Source organism: Rattus norvegicus, chromosome 6 (genome assembly GCF_036323735.1).
Source record: "Rattus norvegicus strain BN/NHsdMcwi chromosome 6, GRCr8, whole genome shotgun sequence".
Lineage (NCBI taxonomy): Eukaryota > Metazoa > Chordata > Mammalia > Rodentia > Muridae > Rattus > Rattus norvegicus.
The window spans coordinates 33638515-33665577 of record NC_086024.1 but is presented as its reverse complement, the minus strand read 5'-3'; the positions used below and the strand labels follow the sequence as shown (position 1 = coordinate 33665577).

Here is a 27063-nt window from a genome sequence, read left to right as displayed (position 1 = left end):
GGAACAGTTTTCATTTGCTAATCTAACCCTCCAGTCTGTGACTAGGTGATTTTCCTCATAATCTGATTTAGGCCGTACACTTTACAGAGAATGTATAGAAATAAAGTTGTGTACACTAACTCACCCTTCTCCCACCACCTGACCATAAATAGGTCAAGCTGATACCTGTCAGGTTTTTCCCATCTGTTTCACTACATAATATTCTGATAACTTACTAATATCCTACTTTGAAGCAAACCTCCACCCAGACCTTGACTGTGACAGTGACCCTTACTTACCTGCATCACTCTTTCTGCAGGTTTAGTTGACATTCTGCTTTAAGGGGAAATGTCCTCCTTCCCCACTAATTTACTCATTTCTCTCAAGTACAGACTCATGGGTTCTCTATACTTCAAATCATAACACTGTACTCTTGTTGCTTAAATTTTGTAAGATTTGGCTAAAAGTAAAAAGTGATTAAAAATGATTCCGGTATCTTTTCACATATCCTATCATTTTGAATACTTTTTTTAGAGAAGACTTTTCAGGACTCACTTTGTACTTTCACTTTCTGGCTCTAGAAATAATTGTTTCTGCAAGGATCCTTGGTTCCTTTTGGTAAAAGAACTAAGAACTAGTACTTGGCGCACTTGCTGTTCCGAGTCTCACTCCAGTAAGTCCTCTCAGAAAACTAAGCACAGACATGGACATACCTATTTGTAAGCCATAGGTAAATAACAAGAGGTAAATAACAAGAGACATGGACTTATCCCAATACTGCCATATTTATTCCACACAGCAATTCCGCCCATTCTTTTCCTTTTTACATTTATAAAGCCTTCTCAGATAGAAACTTGGCTCCCACTATTATCAATACATTTACTTAACCAGGCATATGGCTCATGCCTACAACCCCAACCTAGAAAAAGAACAGGAGAGCAACAGCGGCTGGACGTGGCCATCCACACCTGTAATCCCAGCATTTGGAAGGTGGAGCCAGGTAGATCAGGAGTTCAAGGCTACATCCTCCTTTGCTACATGAGATCTGATCTCAACAACAAAATGGTCTTAGGTAGGATCTGCAGCACCACAGAAAAAAGAAAAGGTATCATATGCCATTCTAGGAAAGTATTTCCAAGGCATATATAACCAGCAGCAATATGCCTAGCATAAAAATATTTGAGAAAACCTAAATCTGGGCACAGGAATCTACTTGGGTCAAGGGTATCCTAGGAAACATGGAAAGATCTTGTCTAAAGAAAAAAAATCCTTTAGATAGTTTAATTCCTTCCTTTTATATACTATACACTTAAGAAAATGCATTAAAATTATCCAATTCATAAATACGTACTTTTTTATAATTCTTTTTTATTGGATATTTTTATTTACATTTCAAATGTTATCTCCTTTCCCCCACTCAACTGTCCACCCCTTTCCGCCTCTATACCCTAACATTCCCCTACACTGGGGGGGTAGGGGGGAGGCATTCCAACATTGGCAGGACCAAGTGCTTCTCCTCACTTTGGTCCCCAACAAGGCCATCCTCTGCTACAAATACAGCTGGAGCTATGGGTCTGTGCAAGTGTACTCTTTGGATGGTGGTTTAGTCTCTGGGAGGTCTGAGGGACCTTGTTAGTTGGTGTTGTTACAGAAATGCAAGTCCCTTCAGCTCCTTCAATCTTTTTTCTGACTCCTGCAATGGGGGCCCCATTCTCAGTTCAGTGGTTGGCTGCAAGCATCCACCTCTATATTTGTCACACTATGGCTGAGCCTCTCAGGAGACAGCTATATCACACCCCTGTCACCATGTACTTCTTGGCATCAGCAATATTATTTGAGTTTGGTGGCTGTATGTATATGGGCTGGATCCCCAGGTGGAGCAGGCTCTGAATAAATACGTATTTTTATATTTTCCCAGAGCAAGCCATCTGATTATACCAGTGAAATCCTAGTTATTAGTAGCTGAAACTGTAGCTCAGTGACAGTGCTTAATATCCATGAAGTGACACCAAAAAAGAAAAAAGAAAAAGGTTACTAGAAAATATACAATTAAATGTGTCCATGTGGGACTAGAGAGATGGCTTAGTGATTAAGAGCACTGATTGCTCTTCCAGAGGACCCAGGTTCAATTCCCAGCAACCACATGGTGGCTCATAACCATCTGTAATGAGGTCTGCTGCCCTAGCTAAAGATAGCTACAGTATATTCACATACATAAAATAAATAATTCTTTATGTGTCCATGCATATTCAAAAGACGTCGATTTAACAGAAAGATGTCACCTAGAACTAGATAGAGCAAGATGGTTTCAAACTCAGAAATCTGCCTGCCTTTGCCATCTAATTGCTGGGATTCAAGGTGTGTGCCCCATCCTCCCTGGATGCCATGAACATTTTTTTTCTACTTCTTTAAAAAAATTTTTTACTTTATTTTTCAACATTTCTTTCCCTTGCCTCTCTCCCATACACACACACACACACACACACACACACACACACACACACACACTTTTCTTCAAATTTTTGGCCTCTTCTTTCATTAATTGTTATTCAATGCATATACATACATCTATTCTTTTTTTGTTTGTTTGTTTCTTTTTTTCAGAGCTGGGGACCGAACCCAGGGCCTTGCGCTTCCTAGGTAAGCGCTCTACCACTGAGCTAAATCCCCAGCCCCCATACATCTATTCTTAAATATGACCTACTCAGTTCTTATTTTACTTCTACGTATGTTTACTGAGCGGGCCATTTGGCACTGGACAACCATAGTGCTTTTCCCTAGGGCAGAGCACCTCTCCCAGTCCCATCTTTCCTCGGCTGTGTATAGTTCTTTGTGTAGGGCTCAGTTCATGTTTAGGCAGTCATGCTGGTGAGACTTTATGGGTGTACCTTCTAACATTACTAGAAGATACAGTTTTACAGCAAACAGCCTGATCCTCTTACAATGTATCCACCACCCATTCCACAATGTTCCCTGAGCCTTAAGTATACACCTATCTTTCTGAACTGGGTTCTCCAACTCTGTGCATCAACTGGATGTGGTTTTCTGTAGTTATCTCCATCTGTTGCAGAATGTGAACTATTTTTAAGGCCACAAGTACTAGTACTGACTGCACAAAATGAAAAGCAATTACAAACTCAAACATTGGAATCTGACATGATAATACATGCCTGAAATCCCAGCACTTGGGCTACAGCAAGAAAAATCACAAATTCAAGGCTAGTCAGGGATACAAAGGGAGATCCTGTCTCAAAAAAAAAAAAAGTTTTTTAAACTGTACAGTGAACTCTTGCTTTCTCTAACACTGTCCTTTAACAGAGTAAATATAAAGTTCTGAGTTAAGTTAACTAGCTAGTCCAAGATCACCTGGTTAATGAATTACAAAAGAAAAAGAAAACTACCTAGGAGCTGGTAATGATAGTGAATATCTTTGACCAACCACTGGGGAGACAGGAGAAGGTAAACTCATCTCTGAGTTTGAGACCCAAAGGAGTTAGTTCCAGGAAACCAGTTACATGGTGAAATGTTATCTCCAAAACAAACAACAAAAACAAAAACAAAAAAAGGAAAGGAAAGGAAAGGGAAGAGGAAAAAGGACAAGAAAGAAAGAAAGAAAGAAAGAAAGAAAGAAAGAAAGAAGAAAAAAGAAAGGAAGGAAGGAAGGCAGGAAGGAAGGAAGGAAGGAAGGAAGGGGAAAGGAGGGAAGGAGAAGAGACCTAAAATTTTGCTTTTTATTTTAAAATAATTTCCTATATTCTATCTCAGAAAATCCATTCTATTATACTTATGGTCTCTAAAGAGGAAAAGCCATAAAAGCCACTTGTCAATGATTCCTCCAAGATATTCTCACTAACAATGTAGTATGAAGACCAACAAGCATAGGCATCATCAGTGTGGGAGCTATTAAAAACATAGACTCTGAGGCTGGAGAGAGAGATGGCTCCGTGGTTAAGAGCACAGGATGATTTGGTATGCACTCATTGATAAGTGGATATTAGCCAAAAAGCCTGAATTACCCAAGATGCAATCCACAGACCACAGGAAGCTCAAGAAGAAGGATGACCAAAATGCAGATGCTCCCACTCCTTCTTAAAAGGGGAAAAAATATCCATAGGAGGGGATATGGAAGCAAAGTTTAGAGCAGCGACTCAAGGAATGGCCATTCAGAGCCTGCCCCACATGTGGCCCATATATATACAGCCACTAAAATTAGGTAAGATTGATGAAGCTAAAAAATGCTTGCTGAAAGGGACCGGATATAGATCTCTCCTGAGAGACACATCCAGAGCATGTCCAATACAGAGGTCAATGCCAGCAGCAAACCACTGAACTGAGAACAGCACCCCTTGTGGGGAATTAGAGGAAGGATTGAAAAAGCTAAAGGAGCTTGCAACCCCAAAAACAACAATGCCAACCAACCAGAGCTTCCAGGGACTAAACCACTACCGAAAGACTATACATGGACTGACCCAGGGCTCCAACTGCATATGTAGCAGAGAATAGCCTTGTTGGGGCACCAGTGGAAGGGGAAGCCCTTGGTCCTGCCAAGGTTGGACCCCTAGTGCAGGGGAATATGGGGGGGGGGGCAGTAATGGGGATGTATAGGGAGAATACCCTTATGGGGGAGGGAGAGGGGAGGGAATGGGGGCCATGGACAGGAAACCAGGAAGGGGAATAATATTTGAAATGTAATATATCTAATAAAAAAAACTTAAAAAAAAAAAGAGCACAGGATGACCTTCCAGCAGATCTGGGTTCAATTCCCAACACTACATGGTGACTCATTACCATCTGTGTCTCCAGTTCCAGGAGATCCAACACTATCTTCTAGCCTCCACAGGCACCTGGACTCATGTAATGCAGACATACATGCAGGCAAAACACCCATACATGTAAAATGAAAAACAATTTTAAACATTAACTACTGAGCCTGGTGGTGCAGACACTTAATCTCAGCACTCCATAGGCAGAGGCAGGTGGCTCTGTTTTATGAACTTAAAGGCCAGTCTAGTACACATAGGGAGTGCCAAGACGTCAGGGCTACATGAGACCTTGTATCAGAAGTGGGGGAGAATGGGGAGGGCTCCATTCTCAGACTTTTTGAATCAGAAATCATTTTAACAAAAAGACTAGTGACTCAAGTGCACAATATACTTGGGATGTATACAATTGCCAAGTGCTTGCTTAGTGGTCCACCTCTGTGAGACAGAGGAGATCATCCTATAGGACCTATTCTAAAGTATTGCTGAGGAGAAATGCCGTATCTTCTAAGCTCAGGTATACTGTAATACAGAAACTAATACCTACAAGCTACTGTACCAATTCAGATCGCATAAGCTAGCAACGTTCTTTTTTTTTTTTTTTTTTTTTTTGATACAGGTTTTTTTTCTTTGCTATAGCTCTCCCTGTTCTGTAGACCAGGCTGACCTCAAACTCACAGGGCTCTATCTGCCTGCCTGTCTCCTGAGTGCTGGGAATCTACACCCTGCAGCATTATTCCTTCTAATCAAATCCTATCACTCATCATATAAGACTCTTTTTTGCATTAAATCTTCCTGCAAAAGCTCTAACCTAAATCACTGTATCTTCCTAATATCTGCAACATATATACAGCATTATTTCACAAGCTTATTTGACCAAGTTCTTTATCTGCAAGTAATAAAGTATTCCAAAGAAAATTCTGAAGACACGTACTATGTACAAGGAATTAAACATAACCAAAAAAAGTAAATTATTTGAAGTAATCTGTCCATATAATTTTCTAAATATCAATCTAGTTCCACAATTAATAAATTTTAGGCTGGGCACACTGGAAGCAGAGAGGCAAGAGTAGGGATGCATTGTATGACAGTAAAATAAATAAGAAATAGAAAAAAAGAAAACAAAGAAAAGATCCTTTACCAAAAAAAAAAAAAAAGTTTTGCTGGACATGGTAATATATGCCTTTAATCCCAGCACTCAGGAGGTAGAGACAGGCAGATCTCTGAGCTGGAGGTCAGTCTGATCTACAGGTTAAGTTCTGGACTACACAGAGAAACAAAACAAAACAAAACAAAACAAAACAAAACAAAAGCTTCTCTCAAACTGCTGTTCAAATACCACTTGCATCAGAACCTATATTACTCATCGTAGACGGCTATAACCTGTTGGACTAGAATCTCTGGAGGTGGAGTGATCTAACAAGACTTCAACTGATTCTCAGTAGGCAAGTTTGAGGGCTCAGGTAAATAACACAATTCAAGTATCATCTGAGGCACAGCATCCCAACCGATGCACTAGTCCTGCACATTCACTTCTTTTACCATGAGAGGGTTTCGACATGGATATAACAAAGACCGAACCTCAGCACAAACAGTACTATAAAAAGGTTCCTCCTTACAAAAGAATCTAAGGATTTAAGTAATACAAATAACCAGATCTAAATAGGTACAAAATAATTATTTTAACACTACTTAATTATCTTCAAGGTTTGGGAAAGCTTTTATCTACAAACCTGATACTAACAATTTACCTTTAATAGGCTGATCATAATGCTCAACCTTAGCTTTTTCATCTTCAAAGCACTTTACTAGCTAATTATAACCTAACCCTTTGAGGGTAGGTGTTACTGGTTTCATGACAAAGATATTTCAGAGAGATTATGCAATCTACCCACAACCATTTAGCAATCTGTTGAAGTAATTACAATCCATGAGTAGGAAAAAATCTTAGACTAAAAAAAATAAATTCAATTAGCAAACATTTATTGAAAACCTACTATGTAGAGAAGATATTAAGAGAAGGAGTAAAAATGACTTACTTGAAACCAATACAATTCATTGGGTTGATAGAGTCACAACACTGATACATATATATATATACATATATACACAAAATTCTCAGAAAATCAGAAGCCAGATATAATTATTAAAAGAGACAAAAGTTCCCACAGTTAGATCATATAGACTGTGGGTACCAATTTCCTTGGTAAGACCACCTTTTATTCTATCTTTTAAGGGAGTAGGGGACCACTAAGCATATTCGAGGACCCATTAGAAAGCTCAAAAATGCAGCTGATCCTTTTTTCCCCTTTTATTTGTTAAAAAAAAAAAAAAAAGTACAGCAGTAACAGTCACCATGACTGCAGAAAACAAAGCTGGGACTGCTCTTTATTTACTTGAAGCCAGCCATTGTCTACCAAGTCCTGAAACTACAGGCATAGAAAATGCCCTGAATGTTCCTCAAACACCCCAAAAGCAGTACTTACTTACACTGTTTCTAAGCAATCATTATAAAATCATGTGCGAGTGCAAAAAAAGACACACAAGTGACAAATGGCTAGTAGTAACAGAGAAACAAAAACAGTCTGCAATAACTTAGACGCGCCTCTTCCAGACAGAATTCTCTGGATGATAGTAATTGTAAGTTCTAAGCTTGATCTTAAAGAGTACTGGGCAGTGGGAACAGACACTACACACTGTGAGCTGTGACTGAGTAGAGAAACTACCACAGACTTGGAAGTTAGCCTCAGCCCCACATGGAGCACTACCACTATGAATCCAAAACTGTAAAGACTGTTAAAAGCGTAAGGACACATGGTCCTAAGTGCAGACCTCGGCAGCTCTTGTCTCCACTAATTTACTCATTCCACACCATATATTAGATACCTATTCCTGTTTGATATACTAAAGATAATAGTGATGTTTCAGTCCCTAACCTTTCAAGAAAGTTAAAACCTAACACCTAGGTATATAAAAACTTAAGTGCTGAGACTACTGTAGAGTAAGGATAGTTTTATTTAGTCTTTGTAGAAAAATCTGTAAAAGTTAAAACACAGATCAAGCAAGATGTCTCAGCAGAAAAAAAAAAAGCCGCTTGCTTCAAAAGCCTGGCAACATGAATTTGATCCCCAGAACCCAAGTAAAGATAAAAGGAGAGAATGGAGTAGAAAGTTGTCCTTTGGCCTCCACATGCTCACTGTGGTGCCCGCGCGTGCGCACGCGCGCGCGCGTACACACACACACACACACACACACTTTAACTAATATAAAAACAACTCTAACCCAGTGATTTCACCTGCCCCGAAAAGAGAGACATGTAGCACATCCAAGTAATCCCAGCAACTGGGATGCAGAGGCAGCAGGATCACCTTCAGTTCAAGGCCAACCTCTTCTACACAAAATTCCAGAACAACCAAGGCTACCTAGCAAGACCCTGTCTCACAGCAAAGGACAGGAGACAGAGCAGACATCTAGGCTCATGAAGCTGTGGGGTGCACCTTCTTGGATGTAGAAGCTGATGAGACAGCCTGGTCGCTGTGAGCTGGATGAAGCTGTGTGCTCCAGCAAATGGCTGGTCCTAGCCCTGGCCCTGGCCAGGATCCTGCTCCCAGGATCTCTATGGCAGTCATCCCCCTGCACAGTGCACATGGACAGTCAAGATGGTGCTAGCCAGCCTTTCCAGTAACTGCTGTTAAGCAGAGCTACAGGAGGTAAATCTCAGTCTGTGCTAAGTCAAAACTGGGCTGTGGGGTCATCTAGGGTACACGAATTTTCGGTGAATACTGACCTTTCCCAATATTATCTTGTACCCTAGGCCATGCCCCCACCAAGCCCAACAGGGATTTGATTTTCATAGCTAATCTCTTCCCAGCCACAAAGCCCCCTGCTGCAACCAACTCCCAAGCTCTACTCAAAATGGACACACCATTTTTAATCAAAGGCAGATCTCTGTAAGTTCAAGGCCAACCTGGTCTATACAGAGAAACCCTGTCTTGAGGGGGAAAAAAAAAAAAAAAACAGGGTGAGGGTTAGGGTGAGGGTTAGGGAAATGGCTCAATACTTGTTGCTCTCTAAAAGAACCCAGCACCACTTCCTAGCAACCACATAAAAGGCTCACAACTAAAAGTAACTCCAGTTCCAGGGATTCAACGCCCTCCCTCAGCCCTCATAGGCACTAAGCACACAAATAGCACACACACATCCCTGCAGGCAAACATTCATGCAAAGATCACTTGAGCCCAGGAATTCAAGAACAGCCTAGATTCTCTAGACTCCATGTCAGAGAAAGAAAAAAGAAAGGGGGTAAGGGTGGGGGAAATACAGAAGTTAAATCATATATGCAAGGTCAAAAATAAATAGTAGCCCCCCCATCGTGGAATGAAAACTTTAAAGTTGGGCTGGACAAATAGTTCAGTGGATAAGACTGCTTTCTGCAAAAGCATGATCGCCTGAATTTAAATGTCCTAGCATTCACATCAAAAAGAAAGAGAGCGGGGCATAACCATATGAACCTGTGATCCCAGCACAGTGGTGGAGTGGAGGGGCAGACACAGGAGAAGTGCTATAGCTTGACTACCACCAGTCTAACCTAAAAACCAGAGAGCAGGTTCAGTGAGAGAGACTATCTCAAGGAAAAAAGGTGGAGAGGGACAGAGGGACACACAGTGTCCTCTTCTGACCTACTCATGTGTACTTATGGGCATAGACACCTTTTTGTGTGTGCACACACAAAAATCAGTGGTCTGGAATACTTTGTAAAACAAGAAAAAAACAGTGACTTCAACAACAAAAAAATAAAGGAGTTTTGGGGAAAGACCTTAACTGGCATTTTATAAACAAAATCAAAATAAAATTAGCATGAATATAATGAGTTGCTCAAAGACAGTAGTAAAGAAACAATGTTAAAATATCTAAATATCAGTAGAAATGTGGAAATACAAGAACTTTTATACACTACCAGACACAGAGACAAAAACAGAAAATCTGGGGTAAGCATTATTTTTAGTACATGCATACTCTACTCATCCCTATGCTCTAGCTCAGTGCTATCCTCATACCAAATGCACAAGCGGCACTGTGTGGATGTTTTAATTGGAGCATTGTGAATACTCACTCACAACTTCAAAGTGTATGGTTAAATGCAGTGAGAACACTATGAAGGTATCAGACAGCAATCAGACATTGACTCTGTGTATCCACAACCACTCAGAGGCTGAAAATAAAGAGTTAAAAACTAAAACCAGGGGTTGGGGATTTAGCTCAGTGGTAGAGCGCTTGCACAAGGCCCTGGGTTCGGTCCCCAGCTCCGAAAAAAAGAAAAAAAAAAAAAAAAAAAAAACTAAAACCAGCTCTAGAACTAAATATTACTCATATAAACTTATTGCATGTGCACCTACTCACATACCATATTCAACTGAATGTTGAAGACACTGATCATTCTTCTGGCACAAGCAGACTGACTGCAGGCAAATAATGGCCACCCAACCTATTAAGCACTGCTTTCTATAATCTAGAAAGACTAGGTGGGCTTTTTAAAAGAATAAATACCTCATTTTTTTTAACTGTGATAATGCTTATAGCAGATTTCCAATGAAATATTAACTACAAAAATATGCTAACTCCCAACAATTAGAACAAAAGATAATGAAATACATGCATGAAAATGTTCTAATGAGGAAGGTAGTTCAGTTAGTAGAACGTTTGCCCAGCATACATGAGGCCTGGGTTTGATGCTCAGCACTGTATGAATTAGATGTGGTTCACACTATAATCTCAGCACTCGAAGAGCTATAGAAAACAGCAAGTTTAAAGTCAGTATGGGCTACATGAAGCCCCATTTAAAAAAAACTAAATAAAAATCCCTAATGAAATCTACTACTTTGTATATTAACCTAAAAAATAAAAATAACAAAAATAGAAGCCAGGGATGGTGGTGCATACCATTCTTCCAGCACTCAGAAAGCAGAGACAAGTAGATCTCTGTAGCCTGGTTCACACAGCAAAATCCAGGCCAGCCAGGGCTATATAGACTCTCTAGAATAACAACAACAACAACAACAAAAACAACAAAAACAACAACAATAATATATTTCTAAAAACCTTACATAAATTACTTAGGAATTATCATTTATCAAGGTAGCTCTTTATAAACTAATTATACTAAATAGTGAAACTTTATAAAAATGACTTTACAATTTCTATTACATTTTTAACCTGTGACTTTTTACACAAATTTTCTTCTAAAGGTACTTAAAGCTCAGACATCAAAATATTAAAAATACAAAACTTTAGCCAGAAACAAGTAAGGTAGCACTTAAAAGAGTAAACCAAAAGGATGTCACAGTTCAAGTCCAGCTTGAGATTTAAATACAGCAAGATATTGTCTCAAAAATCAAACGGTTGTGGGGTTGGGGATTTAGCTCAGCGGTAGAACGCTTGCCTAGCGAGCGCAAGGCCCTGGGTTCGGTCCCCAGCTCCGGAAAAAAAAAGAAAAAAGAAAAAAAAAAATCAAACAGTTGTAAGTAGATCTAAAGAGTAAGCATTGCACAAAGTTGTAACACAGAGTAGTTTTAAACTATACTTTATTCTTTGCATTTGTTTGTTTATTGTGTGTATAGGAATGTGGCAGGTGTCTGGGGCAGAGGACTCCTTGTAGAGTTGGCTCTCCTGCTCCATCATGTGGATTTCAGGGAGTCTTAGTGGCTAGTACCTTTACCCCAGAAGCCATCAACAGTCCGTATACTGGCTTTGGACTATATTGTTCCTCTATCTTTTTGAAGACCAAATATTTAATAAATGATTCAATTTTATTAATCACCTTTACTTTAAATAAAGTTGGCTAGCACTAAAGATTTTGCAATAAACAAAAATACGAACACAAGAACTTTAATTTTTCTCTATTTCTCTGAAATTACATTTTTTTTTAAAGATTTATTTATTTATTATATATAAGTACACTGTAGCTGTCTTCAGATACACCAGAAGAGGGCATCAGATCTCTTTACAGATGGTTGTGAGCCACCATGTGGTTGCTGGGAATTGAACTCATGACCTCTGGAAGAGCGGTCGGGCGCTCTTAACCGCTAAGCCATCTCTCCAGCCCCCTGAAATTAATTTCTACAAAAAATAAAACTGAGGGCTGACAGAGATGTTTTTAAAGTAACTTGAAAATCCAAGTCCAAAAGTACCAGATCACTCTATTGTCTCTCAAAAGCTCTAAACCAGATCACACTAAGCTCACTAACCATAATATGCAAAGAAACTGAGTAGCACATGAGAGAAATGCTCCATAACCGAAAGCCTCTGTCAATTCACTACAACAGAATTCTCTTATTTCCTTACTTAAGTCTAAATTTGCCACTAAATGAGGTATCCAAGACTTTAAGGACCTAAAAGGAGACAAGAATGAGTATAAAATTGTGACACATGATTAGGCAAACATAATTTCCAGACGCTTTCGGCCCATATGAAACCCCTGCAGGGACTGACTATTAAAGTGGTAGCTCTAAAAAGGCCGCCAAGTTATCCAAATAAATGTAGACAGAAGGCACCAGCCTTCACAGGGTTAATTATATTGTTATAGTATATACTTTTCTCCCTCCCACTAGGCTTTAAAAAATTAAAATTGTGTGGTATACCTACCTCATCTAGCACTATGCTAGAGTCTGGAGACTCAACAGTCACAACATTCAAGAATGAAACTGTAGAACTCCAGGAAGGGCAACTCACACAAACTGTATTGTGAATGGGACCTCAGCTTGCAGAACACATCAGTCAAGGTGATGTATGCTTAGCATCCTAGTTCCCTGGGAAGCTGAGATAAAGTACAAATTCAAGGCCAGCCTAAGCAACACAGAAGACGGGATCTCCTTTGAAGCTACATCTCAACAACAAAGAACATGAAAGAATTCCACCAAAACATTCAGAAGGTAGAATCCAGAACTGTAATTGAACTTATCTATGTCAGTGACTGTCAGAACCAACTCACTGTTTTCTCATATGCCTACCACATATATACATTTATAGTTCTTAATGTAGGAGCTAAATTTCGTTTTTCCTCTATTCTTTTTGCTTTGTTTTGTTTTTTAATTCTTTAATCCTTTTTTACAGTCCAGTCATTATCCCCCTCCAGTTCCTCATCCCCTTCGTCCTCTCCCATCTCCAAGATGATGTCCCCACTCCCATCCCACCTGCCAGGCCTCCCCACTCCCTGAGGCCTCAAGTCTCTCAAGGGTTAGGTGTGTCTTCTCTCACTGAGATCAGATCACACAGTACTCTGCTGTGTAAGTGTTGGGCGTGTTACCCTCTATTCCTAAAGCACTGGATTTTCACAAAACAGGCAGCTCCTCACATTACTATTCATTCACTCATTAGCAGATACAGTGAGCATCTTGTCACATGTTGAAGTAGGTCCTGAATAGAGGAATTAGTAGGAAAATAAAATACAGTGCCTGCTCTCATGATGCCTACAGCCAATTGTCTCATAGTCTAAAGGTACTAGGTACACTGGCTATAGTTAGTTATTCAAAGGACTAAGGCAGAAGTTCAAGACCAACCCAATCAACATAGCAAAATCTCTTCTTTTTTTTTTTTTTTTTCGGAGCTGGGGACCGAACCCAGGGCCTTGCGCTTCCTAGGTAAGCGCTCTACCACTGAGCTAAATCCCCAGCCCTGCAAAATCTCTTCTTAAAGAGAAAAACAACCTAAAGAAAAAAAAAAAAAAGGCTTCCACCACCCCCCACCCCATTCCCTGCTCTGGAGACAGGGTTTCTTCTGTGTAGTCCTCGCTATCCTAGTACTCCCAATATAGATCAGGCTGGCTTCTAACTCAGAGATCTGTCTGCCTCGGCCTCCTGAGTGCTGGGATTAAAGGCATACACCACCACTGCCTGTCCCAAAAGGGGCTTTTCTATTGTTGGTTTGGTGTTTGTCTGTTCATTTCAACTGTTCAACTTCCACAGTACTAGGATTACAGGAATGAGCCATCATTTACAGTTACTTAGAGAAAGACTTTAATCAAAATCTCTAATTTATCTCCAAGTAAGTAAAAAACAACATGAGAAACACTTACTACCAGCATATTCGTAACTTAAAAACACCATTAAGTTGAGAATCTGACAGCAGCATACACTCAAATTATTTAAACACCAATACAAACTACAGCCTGACATTATACATAAGATCCTTAAAAAAGCATCTAGATGGGGGCAGGATGTATAGGAACAGAGCATGTGCTTAGCATGTGTTTGTTTTATTTTGTTTTGTTTATTTTTGAGACAGAGTCTATCATCCAGATTGGCATCAAATTCCTAAGGTTGATCTGATTCCTGGAAGCATGGTCATGCAGCACATGCCTAGGCTCCCTATTCCACACACACACACGCACACACACGCACACACACGCACACACACGCACACACACGCACACTCACACACACACCCCTTGGTCTTCTAAGATAGACTCTCACTATGAAGCAGCTCCAAATGGTTATAAACTCACTCTGTACCCTTGGCTGGCCTCATACTCTTGGCAATCCTTCTGCCTCAGTCTCTCTCTCAAGTGCCCAAATTCACAGGCATATACTACCACTGCCAGCTGTAGCCTACATCTCAAGTTTATGCAAACATATACCACAAGCACTTTCTCCACCAGTTTTGCATTCCCATATAACATTTTATCCAACAATTATTAAATCTTTCCTCCCAGGTAGGCATTTGGCACTAAATTCTCCCCAAGAAAAGAAACATAAAATTGTAAAATATTCCTATTGTACAACCCAATGCCTAGTATCAAGACAGAAACTCAAATTGGCTGTGCTCATAAATGTTCATTTCCTAAACAAAAATGTCCAACAGCTCTAAGTAATGTAGCACCTTGAGATAGCCCCTTAAGTAGCATCAATTTCCATTGCAAAGCAAACACAGCAGGACTCCAATAGATCCCATAACAAGTGGTAATTCTACCACCTTCCCAGCTGGCTGTCAGAAATCATGACTTATCCATAATAAAAAATTAGGAACATCAGTAAAGGTTCTAAGAAACTATCAAAAGATGTGACAGAATACTGGCTCACTCTGGATTCAATCCCCACCATCAAAAACAAACAATTAAAACCCTAAGTCTATTTAAAAAAAAAAACTAAATGGGGGTTCAAGACAAGGTCTTACTCCATAGCTCTAGCTGTCCTGAAACTCATTATATAAACTGGGCAAGCCAGGATAACCTCCAACTCATAGATATCTGCCTGCCTCTGACTCCTTAGCCTTTAGGTATTCTCCACTACACCCTGGCTAAAAAAAAAAAAAAAATTATTCTTAAAATATCTATCAAGTAGCAGCATGTGATAGTGTACACCTTTAAACCTAGCACTAAAAAGGCAGAGGCAAGTACCTCTGAGTTTGAGGCCAGCCTGGTCTACATAGCAAGTTTCAGGACAGCCAGGATTACACAGAGAAACCCTGGGATGGAGAGTAGGGGGGGTATCTATAAAGTGTTAGTGAGGATGTAACCAAAGGGAGCCCCATTTTATTTCATATCAGTGGATAGGGAAAATGGTGTAGCAACCCTGGAAAACAGTGGAAGATTCTCAAAACAATAAAAATGGAACCACCATATGATTCAGCAATCTCACTTCTGTATATTTACCCAAAGGAACTGAAATCAAGACTCTACTGAGGTGTGCCCTGCCTGGTGGCCCACAACTTTAATCCCAGCACATAAGAAACTGAGGCAGGGGGTTGGGGATTTAGCTCAGTGGTAGAGCACTTAGGCCCTGGGTTCAGTCCCCAGCTCCGAAAAAAAAGAAAAAAATATTAATGCCACAAACCAAATAAATGAATAAAGAAAATATGGTGTATATATATAGAAAGTATATACATCGGAATATTATTCAACATTTAAGAAGGAAATTCTTTCATTTATAACATAGCAAACTTGGAGCACACACATTATGCTGAGTGAACTGAGCCAGACATGAAAAGATACTCTATGATCTCATTTGTATGTACAACAGAAAACAGGCAAACTCAGATATGCAGAATGAACAAGGATGATTGCCAAGAGCTAAAAGGATAAAGAACAGGGAGTCAGCAGTCAAAGCCAACAAAGTTTCAATTATGCCAGATAAATAATTCTGGAAAGCTACTATACAGCATATTGACTATGCTAAAAATATTGCATCACACCTAAAAAGAAATATACTGTATCATACCCACAAAGGAATACACTGTATCAAAGCAAAAAGAAAATAATTGTATCATTTCTAAAAATAAGATTGGTAACAATAGAAGTATTAAAGAGAGCAGGAAAAATATGGAAGTGATTGCTGTTCCTGTGGTTTTCAGGGTGGTGACAGTTTTATAGGTTTATCCTTTTGCTTTTTTTGGGGTTTTTTTTTTGTTGTTGTTGTTTTTTTTTTTTTTTTTGGTTCTTTTTTTCAGAGCTGGGGACCAAACCCAGGGCCTTGCGCTTCCTAGGCAAGCGCTCTACCACTGAGCTAAATCCCCAACCCCATCCTTTTTGTTTTAAATTAGGTTATTTATTTACTTTACATCCAATCACAGCTTCCCCTTTACAGGCATGTTCGTTTGTTTGTTTGTTTTTGAGACGGTCTTTTTGATACAGAGAAACCCTGTCTCTAAAAAAACTAAAAATAATAATAATAATAATAATATAAAAGATACTTTTAAAAAAATCATTTCAATTTTTGCAGAATGCATCTTAGTTTATCTACTTCCCTACATAAACACCACTTAAGAAAAAGTCAAAACTCTAGGAATAACTCTTGGTGCTATGATTTTTGGAAGGAAATAAACAAATAACAAGTAAAATGAGTGAAATAATTTAAAAATGGTGAGAAGGGGAGGAAGGTCAACATAAAATATAGAAAGCAGCACATAAGTAGGAAAAAAGGAACTCCTTAATCACTGTGGATGGAGAACATTTCTTACTATATAATGGAGATCTTCTAAAGCAACAGAGTAGAGATCCAATCCTATCGAATTAGGCTTCGCAGACAGGAAGAAATGTCCATTAATGACCCCACAAATACAGACAGTATGTTTAAACTCCAGAAAGTGTAAACTAGAAGAGCTAACTTCCAATAACATAAAAACAAATTGAGGGCTAACCAGATTCAAATCAATTCATTCAGAAATACACAAGAGATACATAACATATTTTGCATAGATAACACTACATAAACATAATAAATTCAGACCTGTAACTTTTCCTCTTCTACAGGTCCAGCAGCTCATAAGTATGAGAGTATCTCAAAAATTTCTCAGAGAGCAATTTAGATTCATCATCTGCTATAGCTATAACGTAAATCCCTTTAAGAATGAAAGGCAAATATTTCAAAGTAAATCTTAAGAGCCAACTGTTTATGGTCTTTTAAAACACTTTAAAAAGAGTTCTCAAGATAATGTTTCATTAGTATCCTTCTAGAAAAACAGTATCTTTCATTCTTCAGGCCATTTAAAAGCTACCAAGTGTTCATTTCTACATTAGACTATTGATTCTTTGCCTTTTAACATCTCCATAACAGCTGCCTGACAAATTACCTCACCTTATTCCTCAGGGGGTAAGGACAGCATGAGATCCCTGAATTCAAAAATGGGACCACAAACTGATCAGTGAGAGATGAGCTAATTGCCTCAGAGGAGTTTGACACTGCTCTGATAGACTAGGCATTCATGGCATGATACAATTACATGCTTATACTCTAGATATTTGATTTACACTTAAGTGTAGAGGACACACTGTTCCTTAAAATTATTTAAGAATGTGATAGCATCAGGAAGTTAAGAAATGTGTATGTTAGGATGATTTCTGGAGGAAAAAAAGGAAAAAAAAATTCCGGAATACTTAACTCAACCAAAGAACTCTATACACTCCTAAAAGTCTACTAAATTAAGACAGCTCAAAAATACTTTTCAGATTCCTCACAAATATTTTTTCCAAAGATACAATAAATATCTTTCATAGCATGGTTGCAGTATATACTAAGCATATACATAGTATTTCTGTTGTATATACCAAGATTCAATCTGATTAGTGTCAAAACAGTATAAAACACAGAGAAAATGTATAAACAAGGCACAACTTTGTAAATCCCTACAAAACCTTACGTGTGCTAAGTAACAAAAATAGTGTGAATTTAAAGGAATATTTTAAATAAACAACACTGTTCAGCCAAATTACTCTTAGAAAGTTAACCTCTTTCTAGGCAGAATTAACCCACTCCTTGAACTCAGAACCAATCTCATAGTAACACAAACTTCTCGATAACCTTAAACGTGACATTTGTGCTAGTGTTTTACACTATGGGTGATAAAAGTTTAGAATCTCAGATCTCATCTTTAAAGAACTAAAAGCAACCCTTGCTTCAAGTGTCACTTCTGCAATTGTACGGACCACAAAAAAATGCTAGTTTGACTTTTGTAAATCACTTCCTTAACAGAAATGTACAAACCATGTCACTTTGGAACGACGATGCCAATTCCACACGTTTTTTTCTACATACTCCCTTTGTGACTTGAAAGTCCTCTGCTCTCTCCAAGAACCTTGGTTAGCTGGCTGTCTCTCCCTAGGGCTTACAGCTCTGTGTCTGATCGCCTTGCCTACAGAGGCGTTTAGCGTTGGTTTTGTTTTTAAAGTTGGTGTCAGAGCGGCTACAAACTTTTTTCAGCATCCCTGCCTGCCAACTGGAGCTCTGTTCACTTCCTTACCAACTTGAACCACCCCCAAACTAAGTAAACTCAGACAGCAGCAAGAGCTGACACACTTTCAAGAAGGGTTTGACACCGCAGAAAACTTTCACTTCTCTCTTCTCCCCTTCCAAGCCAGGGATTGCAGCCCTACATTCTTGCTTCCTCTAGAATTCCCCCTATGAAGCCGGGCAAGGACACGGATGGCAGACCGTTCAATGTCCCCGAAAAGGACTTCAAGAGCCATCTCCCGTGGACTCAAGTGCTGTTCTTTACACAAAAGAACCGGGCCGGCACAGCAAAGGTGCTGGTGTCGCGGCCCTTCGCCGGCTGCCACCCTCCACCGCACCCGCAGACTGTCTCCGGCCAGACAAAGCCCGGGCGGCCCGGCCAGCACTCGCAAGCCTCGGCCGCGGGCCGCCGCTCTTACCCGGGCCTCGTCCAGAGCGCCGCCGCTTCCCCCGGCCTTGGCTGCCGGGCAACTGGCCGCGCGCGTCTTGGAGGAGCGGGTCCGAGAGGAGATGAAATGGCTGCTGCCGCCAGTCGCCCCCGGCTCCACTCCGGCCCCAGGCCCAGGCCCGGGCCCAGGAGACTTGGACCCGAGAAGGCGCAGAGAGCTCTTCCGGGTGTTCACCATGGTCCAGCCAGGGGGACCGGGTCCACGCCGCGCCCGCCGCTCCCGGGAGAGGCGAGGAAGGCCGGCCCGCCGGCGGGCAGGGGCCAGCGGAGCCTTGCCGGGCCGGCTCGCGTTGCCTTTCCGGGACGCAGGCCCGACAGGCTAGAGCGGAGCAGAAGCCAGCGGCGGCGCGAGGAGGCAGGGAGCGGGAGGCGGAAGCGAGGTTGCAAGCCGGCCGCACAGCCCCTGCGCCTGCTCAGCCGTCCTCAGCGGGAGCTGAGCGGAGCCGCCATGTCTGCCCCTTTCTCTCTCGTTCTCTCTCTCGAGCTCCGTGCGTCAGGGCTCTGGCGCCGCAGGGCCGACAAGGCCGCTTCTAGACGCGGCCGCTGCGAGGCGCTGCAAGGACGCGCAGCCCTTCCCTCGCCGCAGCCTCCGCAGGCCCCGCCCCGACGTGACGTCAGTGCTCGGCGGGAGGCCTCGGGGGAGGCGCTCTGGGCTGTGAACTGCACAGCGGCCGGCTTTTGCTGGCCTGTCGAGACTGGGGGTTGGGCAGAGCCTAGAGCTAGGGCGCAGGACGAATTTACGCGTGGAACATAGTCCGGACCCTTCAATGCCTTGCCAAGACAGAGGACCCCAGATTCCAGCGACTCCTGGGGTGGCCTGGATGACGCAAAGAACTGCCGACCGAGCGCGAGGTAGAAGGAATGGAGAGAAGGGTGCGGTGCAGGGAGTTCCAATTGCCTAGCTACTTAAGGCAAGACCCTTAATGAACTTGGGCTGCACTTTGCATGGATGTCCAAATGATAATGGCAATGAATGAAAGAAGCCCCTTCGGTAGTCCACGCAAGATAAACTGGGAAAAAAACAACCCTAGGAACCCGGCATCCTTTTTTAAACTCACTATTCAGAACAGGCTAGGCTTAGAACTCTGCATCCCAAGCTCCAGGATTAAAGGCTTGAACCACTAAACTCAGGAGAAACTCTACATCTTTAAACAAAGTAAAACAGTGTTGTTCCCTAGGATTTTAGCCTAGTCTACTGGAGTGATTTCAGCAGCATCTTTTATCTCCATCCCACCCGTGTGCAGATTTGAGACAAAACACTTCCAAAAGGAAAAAATTAAAGTCCACACATAATATGAAAAGATCTGCAGTTATAGAGGGAAGAATAAATGTTCATTTCAAGATAGCCTACTCTTTATTTGGGCAGAAATTCCCCTGATTACTATATTGAAAAATTGGAGTGAATAAATTCCAACGAAAAACAAGTGGCTTCATAGTTACAAGATTTTAGCCATGTTAGTCCTCAGACATAAAATAAATGAGCTTCGTTCAGTCCTCACAATATGGAATGTCTATGTACACACAGTAGTTTGAATTACAGAAAGCAAACATCTAGAAGGCAGAGTCGGGGTTCTATATGAGTTCAAAGCCAACTTGGTCTACATAGTGAGTTCCAAGACAGGCAGAGCCATATAGACCCTCTTGTTCTCAAAAGCATTCACCAACAAAAGGACAAGGAACCAGTAAAGTATTGAGAGGATAAGAAGCAAGAATCCCTCCTTCAAGCAAGGATTTAAGGAGCTCCTCTACAGATGCATTTTGAACTGCAAAATGAGGGAAAGATATCACAAAAGAGGGGGGTAGGGAGGGAGGGAAATAGAAGAAAGAAAGAAAAGCAGGAGGGCATAGGGCACAGTTGTCTGTACTAGAGAAAAAATTAAGTCAATAAAATACTTTTGAGACTTTAAAACTGTATACAAATAAGACTTGGGGATATAGTGGAATGGCAAAACACATGACTACACTGTATAACCCCCCTCCTCCCATGTCAAACTAGCACAATAAAAAGAAAAAAATTACAAGGGTTAAAAAGATTCTGTTTGGCTACTTTGGGAACAACCAAAAGCTAAGCCCTAGAGACAGGGTTCTACTCCTTTGTTTTCAACATATTTTCCCAATCCCAGGGAAATCAGAACCTCTGTAGTCTCTATTTTGAGAGATTAAAAAAAAAAAAAAAAAGCTGGGTATGGTGGCACAGATCTGTAATCCCTGAGCCAAGATGGTTTCAATTTTAAAGCCAGCCTAGACTACACAGCAAGTTGAAGGTCAGTCTGGGCTACATTGCAAGATCCTATCTGACTGAGAGAGAGAGAGAGAGATAGATAGATAGAGAAAGAGAGAGAGAGAGAGAGAGCCCTTGCACAGACTTGTAACCTTAGTATTTCAGTCTCCTTGGCAACCACCCTGATGGCTATAAAAAATGTTTTTAATAAGTGATGTTAGGACAATTAGATACATGTTATTAATAAAGTCTCATGTATAAAGAGTAAATTAGCTAGAGGCATACATAAGAGCTGTGGTGTGGACTGGTCAGATGCTACTGTGTATTCTAATGCTGAATACTTGCTCCTGAGATCTGGTTGCCCCTGACAAGAACGTCCTCATGTGCAACAGGTGATGTTATGTAAACCTTGCTTCCCTGATTTAACTGGTCAGTAAAAGGCCTGTGATTGGGCAGTAAAGGGAGAAAGGTGGGACTTGAGGATCAAGTGAGGATTCTCAGGAGAGGCCAAAAGAAGAAGAAAGGACATAGAGGTGGAAGAGGCCAACGTGAAAGGAGATGGACCATGAGCACATGGCCAGGAAAAACAGCAAGTAGCGAGGGACATTATGGCTGGGAAACAGCTCCAAACCTATCTGCATAGCATGTCTTTTCTATAGGGCAGCTAGAAAATTTGATTCCTACTACTGTTGGTACCCAATGTGTGGCATAAAATGCAAACGCTTTAATTCCACATTCATTTATTAGACATAAGCCAGGATAAAAGACAGTTTTTAACTGTTGGAGGCATGCTCCTTTAACAGAATCTGCAGCCTCTCAACAAAGACAGCAGGAGGTTGCAAGCTAAGGCTGCAAGTGGTCTCTCTGAGACTGGAGATTCTCAATGCACTTCCTAGGTGTACAACTGATGCCTGTCACTCTGCACCAAACGCAGGACCTGCAATTTTCTAGAACCTCTCATCTGGCTGCAGCCAAGTTAGCTCAGAGCTAATTCCAAAGCTTCACTGCAGCTTCCTTCTAGCCTTCCCAGGGAACGGTGTTAAGACTTAGAGGCAAACCTGACAAACAGTGGTCTAAACCACAGCCCAATTCAGGTCCACATGGGAGAAGCCTGGAGCTTCGAAACTCAGAGGGCAAACTGAGGCTTCAATTAAAGGAGCAAAGTTAGCTGTCAAAGACACATATCAGTCTAAAGAACCTACAGACAAAACCTTTTTCCAAAGCTACAAGGGGTCTTAAAAGCCCCAACCTTGTACACTAAATATAACATTTCATTTAAAAGTGTTTTGTTTGTTAATGATAAAAGGGGAAAATGTCGCAGGACATCTGGATTAGTTATAATCTTACTATACTTACCATCGTAAAAATAATTACAAATTTATATTTCCTTTTTAAAAGAGATCAAAATAGGGGTTGGGGATTTAGCTCAGTGGTAGAGCGCTTGCCCAGCAAGCGCAAGGCCCTGGGTTCGGTCCCCAGCTCTGAAAAAAAAAAAAAAGAAAAAAAAAAAAAAGAGATCAAAATAAGACAAACGTAAAAAGACACTGAGAAGTTGGATGCTAGATTACAGGCCATAGAACAGAGATTAGAAGATTAGAAGACCTGCAACAACAGAAAAGTAGTTCCAGATGAGAAAAATCCACAAAGGCTAGAGAAATTAGAATGGCAACCCATAGAGATACAATATATTGCATAAAGAATCCAGATTATATTTGTGGAAGCTGCCTTAAAACAATGTCATACAATAAAATAAATGTTTCATTTGGTAGAGTTTAGAGAATTGAGATATGTACATATGTTGATGGACCATGCCATTGATGCATACTTTTTTTTTTTTTTTGGTTCTTTTTTTCGGAGCTGGGGACCGAACCCAGGGCCTTGCGCTTCCTAGGTAAGCGCTCTACCACTGAGCTAAATCCCCAACCCCAACCATTGATGCATACTTGAAATTCCCATCAGCTTTTGCCTTAAATTCTGAAAGGGATGATTCTGAGATCACACAATATTGGAGATGATGGCTGTTTGGGAAGTGCCTTTGATGATCAAAACTGATGATGTTCGGGCACATATGTCCATCAGATACAACTATTATATGGACATTATGGCATGAAAGCTTACAGTCCTACAGGTCAAGCCATTATGGAAGACCTAACAACCATATAAAGGAGATGCTCACAGGGCAAAAGGGAAATAAGGAATGTCCCAGGTATAGATTAAATGATGCTTTGTTGCCTTCGAATATTTTAAAAATCAGTAAGACGGGTCACACAACTATTAAGAACCAATGGATTTTAAAAGGGACTCCTGAATTAGATCAACCTATAGAAGTCCTAATTCCAGAACGCAAGAAAGGAGATCAGTTGCATTGGGGAGATTTTACATTTGTTCCAACAGGAAAAGAAAAGCTGTCTTCTATCCAAATTATTGGAAATTAAGACTTCACCAGGGAGAACCTCCTTGTCTTGGCGACAGACAAGGAGAGAGAGAGATTGGCAGAATCAACAAAACAGGTTTATATCTTACAGAATGAAACAACCAGACACCAAAAATGCAGCCCTGACAAAATCCACGTTGAGGAATGCTGAAACCCTGATCCTACTTCAAACTGCCTTGATGCTGTTTCCTCACAAGACTTCTTTCCAGAATAGCTCCAAAGAAAGCTGCTGACCTCAGGTGATCTCAATTCATCCAGCCTTACAGACTGATCCAGTCAGGACTTCACTTAGGCCTAAACTTTCGCAGCACCCAGAAACTAGACAACAAATTCCAGCTAGCTTTCTTTTAGCTTAACCATTTTCCCAATTCCCTGTGTGCCTCCCACAAGAAGGAATTCTTCATGTCATTTCAGCAGGAAATAATTACAAAAAGACCATCATCCCATTCCCTTAAGTTAGGGTGGATGGTTTTGGTCATTTTATAAGTTATAGATATATTGTCATTTAAGGGCATAGTTACAAATAGTTATGGTCTTAGACAGGGAAGAAACAAAACAGCAAAGACTTAGGGATTTTTATCTTTCCTTTTCTCTATCCTTCTTTATTTCTTAGATAAAAGGAAGGAGGTTGAGAATAAAAAGGGGAGATATAGAACTAATAGAATAAAGTAGATTATTAAATCTATTCTTCAACTTATAGCTGTTGCTATTCTTAAATAAGATATTTTTGTTTACATTGATATGTATTATTGCTTATCTATAATGTTTAAGGTTTTCATTGTTATAAGTGTTTTTATATTGATACAAAATTTAAGGTTAATTTGTTCCAACATAATGTATGTATGTTTCAACTCTTGTATAGGTATTATGCTTATGCAACTCATTTAGAAGTACAAGGTTTAGTCCCAGTCCTTTTAATAGCTTCTATTGCAAACTATTGGGGATGGTTAAGAAATACAAGTTAATAGACAGTCAAACTCATGATCATGTCTAGGTCATCTAGATCGTCACAGAAATATGCATCCTGGGTTAAACAGATAATAGGTAGCTGGCAACATTTGCTTGTTCAGATATGCTATAAATAGATAGATGGTCTTCAAAAAACCTCAGAGACTCACAGAATATGGCATTTAAAGATTTTTTTTTATTAATTTAAGGCTTTTTTGACATTGAGACATGTTAGCTCCTGGCAGCACCCCATCCTACTTGGAAGAAGATAATGAGCACCAAAGGAGCTCCATTTGGAGGTTTCATTTATGGTAGGCTAGCCACTAGGCAAAGAAAATGCCCTAACTTCATCTGCAGAAAGGACATTTCCTCCTGCTATCCAGAAAGGACAAAGGGACTTAGGGAAGTCAACTGCCAAGCTCTGCCAAGATGGGGTAAGCAAGTCCTTCATAATTCCTGCTTCACAAAAGAGTTGTCAGATATTCTGGGCCAGAAGACTGAAAATTGATGCTCCGACATTATACTGGATAACTGTCCAAACAGCCAACTGTCTGTCATTTCTATAATTTTAGAAGTGTCTGCCTGCCCTGCCTGCAAAATAAGATCATATTTCCTTCTCAAGTCTCTGATAGAGTTAGAGACTAAATAGTTACAATTAAGCTTAAGTTGTTTAGGCCTTGAGAAGATGTCTTTAGGTCTAAGGAGATGTTTTTAGGATGGTAATACAAGTTAGGATAGAAAATTATTTAGATACAAAACTCAAAACTCACCAGGATAGGATAGATTAATAGAATATTTTCTCTTGAGTTGCCAAATAAAAACATACTGGACTTTTTTAAATGTAACTTTTATCTAATAGTTTTCATAATTATTCATAATTGTTCCTACTATATGTTATTTATTATTATAAGAGAAAGAGTCTTTATTTAGGCAAAAAGGAGGAAACATAGTAGCTTGGTCTGATTCTGCATTGTATTCTAATGCTAAATACGTGCTCCCAAGATCTGATTGTCTCTGAGGAGCAGATCCTCACATAGGCCAGGTGGTGTCATGTAAACCTTGCTTCTCCAATTTAACTGGTCGGTAAGAGGCTAGAGCCTGTGACTGGGCAGTAAATGGAGAAAGGTGGGACTTGAGATTGAGTGAGAGGTCTCAGGAAAGACTAAAGGAAGAAAGGGCACGGAGGGTGGAGGAAGCGGCCAGGAAAGGAGATGGACCATGAGCACATGGCTAGGAGAAACAGCAAGTAACAAGGGACATTATGGCTGGGAAATAAGTTAAAGTAGCTCCAAACTTCCCCAGTCTAGGCTTACAGGTTATTAATAAAATACCTGCACTGTGTGTCTTTTATACAGGCTACCTAGAATATTTTTTTTAAAGCAAAGCGATCTTTTTTTTTTAAAGATTTATTTATTTTTATTTATAAGTACACTGCAGCTGCCTTTAGACACACCAGAAGAGGGCATCAGATCCCATTACAGATGGTTGTGAGCCACCATGTGGTTGCTGGGAATTGAACTCAGGACCACTGGAAAAGCAGTCAGTGCTCTTAACCGCTGAGCCATCTCTCCAGCCCTTCCTAGAATATTTTACTCCTATTACAACGCTGTTAATTTTTTAATTCAAAAATTTTATAATCATAGGATAAGAAGACTCAGAGTTAAAAAAGAAAACACTTCTTATAAAGGACACAAAATATACTATAAAATAAATGATGGTAATTATCTAAATAAATAAAAACTTTTTTCTTTTTTGGTTTGTTGGGACAAGGTCTCTCTGGGTAACCCTCTCTGGATGCCCTAGAACTTTTGTAGACCAGGCTGGCCTCAAATTGAAAGAGACCTGCCTGGGGGCTGGGGATTTAGCTCAGTGGTAGAGCGCTTACCTAGGAAGCGCAAGGCCCTGGGTTCGGTCCCCAGCTCCAAAAAAAAGAACCAAAAAAAAAAAAAAAAAGAAAGAGACCTGCCTGCTTCTGTCTCTCAAGTGCTGGGATTAAAGGAGTAAATAATACCTTCTTTTTTTAAGCTGGACAGGGATCCCCAGGATCTTAAAGATGCTAGGCATTGCCCGGAACTCAAGGGGCAGAGACAGGTGGATCTCTTAAGTTTTCAACCAGTCTCATCTACATAGTACGTTTCAGGCTGGCCAGGACTATAGTGAAAACCTGTTTGGGAGTGGGATACTAGGCAAATGCTTCACCACTTAGAGACATCCCTAATCCTAAAGATTTTTTTTAAATATTAATTTTATTTTACAGGTAGGTGTGTGTACATGCAACACATATGCACAGTGCCAGCGGAGGTCCAAAGAGGGTATCAGATACCATGAAAGTGAAGTAACAGGCAGTTGTGAGCCATCAGGTTGGTACAAGGAACCAAGCCTGGGCCCTCTTTAAAAACACTTAAGTACTTACTCTTTATTGCTGGGCTGTCTATTTCTTCAACTCTCCAGAGAGTTTTTCTTTTTTTTTTTTTTTTTTTGGTTCTTTTTTTTTTTTTTCGGAGCCGGGGACCGAACCCAGGGCCTTGCGCTTCCTAGGTAAGCGCTCTACCACT

The 27063-nt window shown here is 40.5% G+C and overlaps 2 protein-coding genes across 12 annotated transcripts in view; one reads left to right on the top strand and one right to left on the bottom strand.

Annotated features, from left to right (window-relative positions):
* The window catches only part of Atad2b (ATPase family, AAA domain containing 2B), a 143458-nt gene extending 123955 nt beyond the window's left edge, over positions 1-19503 (bottom strand). For 6 of the 11 annotated variants that reach the window (XR_005505748.2, XM_063262289.1, XM_039113113.2 and 3 more), the window contains exon 1: positions 18877-19229. Coding sequence is in view for 9 of the 11 variants with exons in the window: in XM_063262289.1 (XP_063118359.1) it covers positions 18877-19083 (207 nt within the window). In the remaining 2 variants the exon portion in view is untranslated. The other 5 variants (XM_039113116.2, NM_001427483.1, XM_039113117.2 and 2 more) reach the window with 5 other exon arrangements.
* A 116-nt stretch (positions 19504-19619) lies between these two features.
* Ubxn2a (UBX domain protein 2A) overlaps positions 19620-27063 on the top strand; it is a 42155-nt gene continuing 34711 nt past the window's right edge. Inside the window, exons 1-2 of the mRNA XM_063262479.1 lie at positions 19620-19757; positions 23652-23799. The gene's annotated coding sequence lies outside the window, so the exon portion shown is untranslated. The remainder of the gene's footprint in view (positions 19758-23651; positions 23800-27063) is intronic.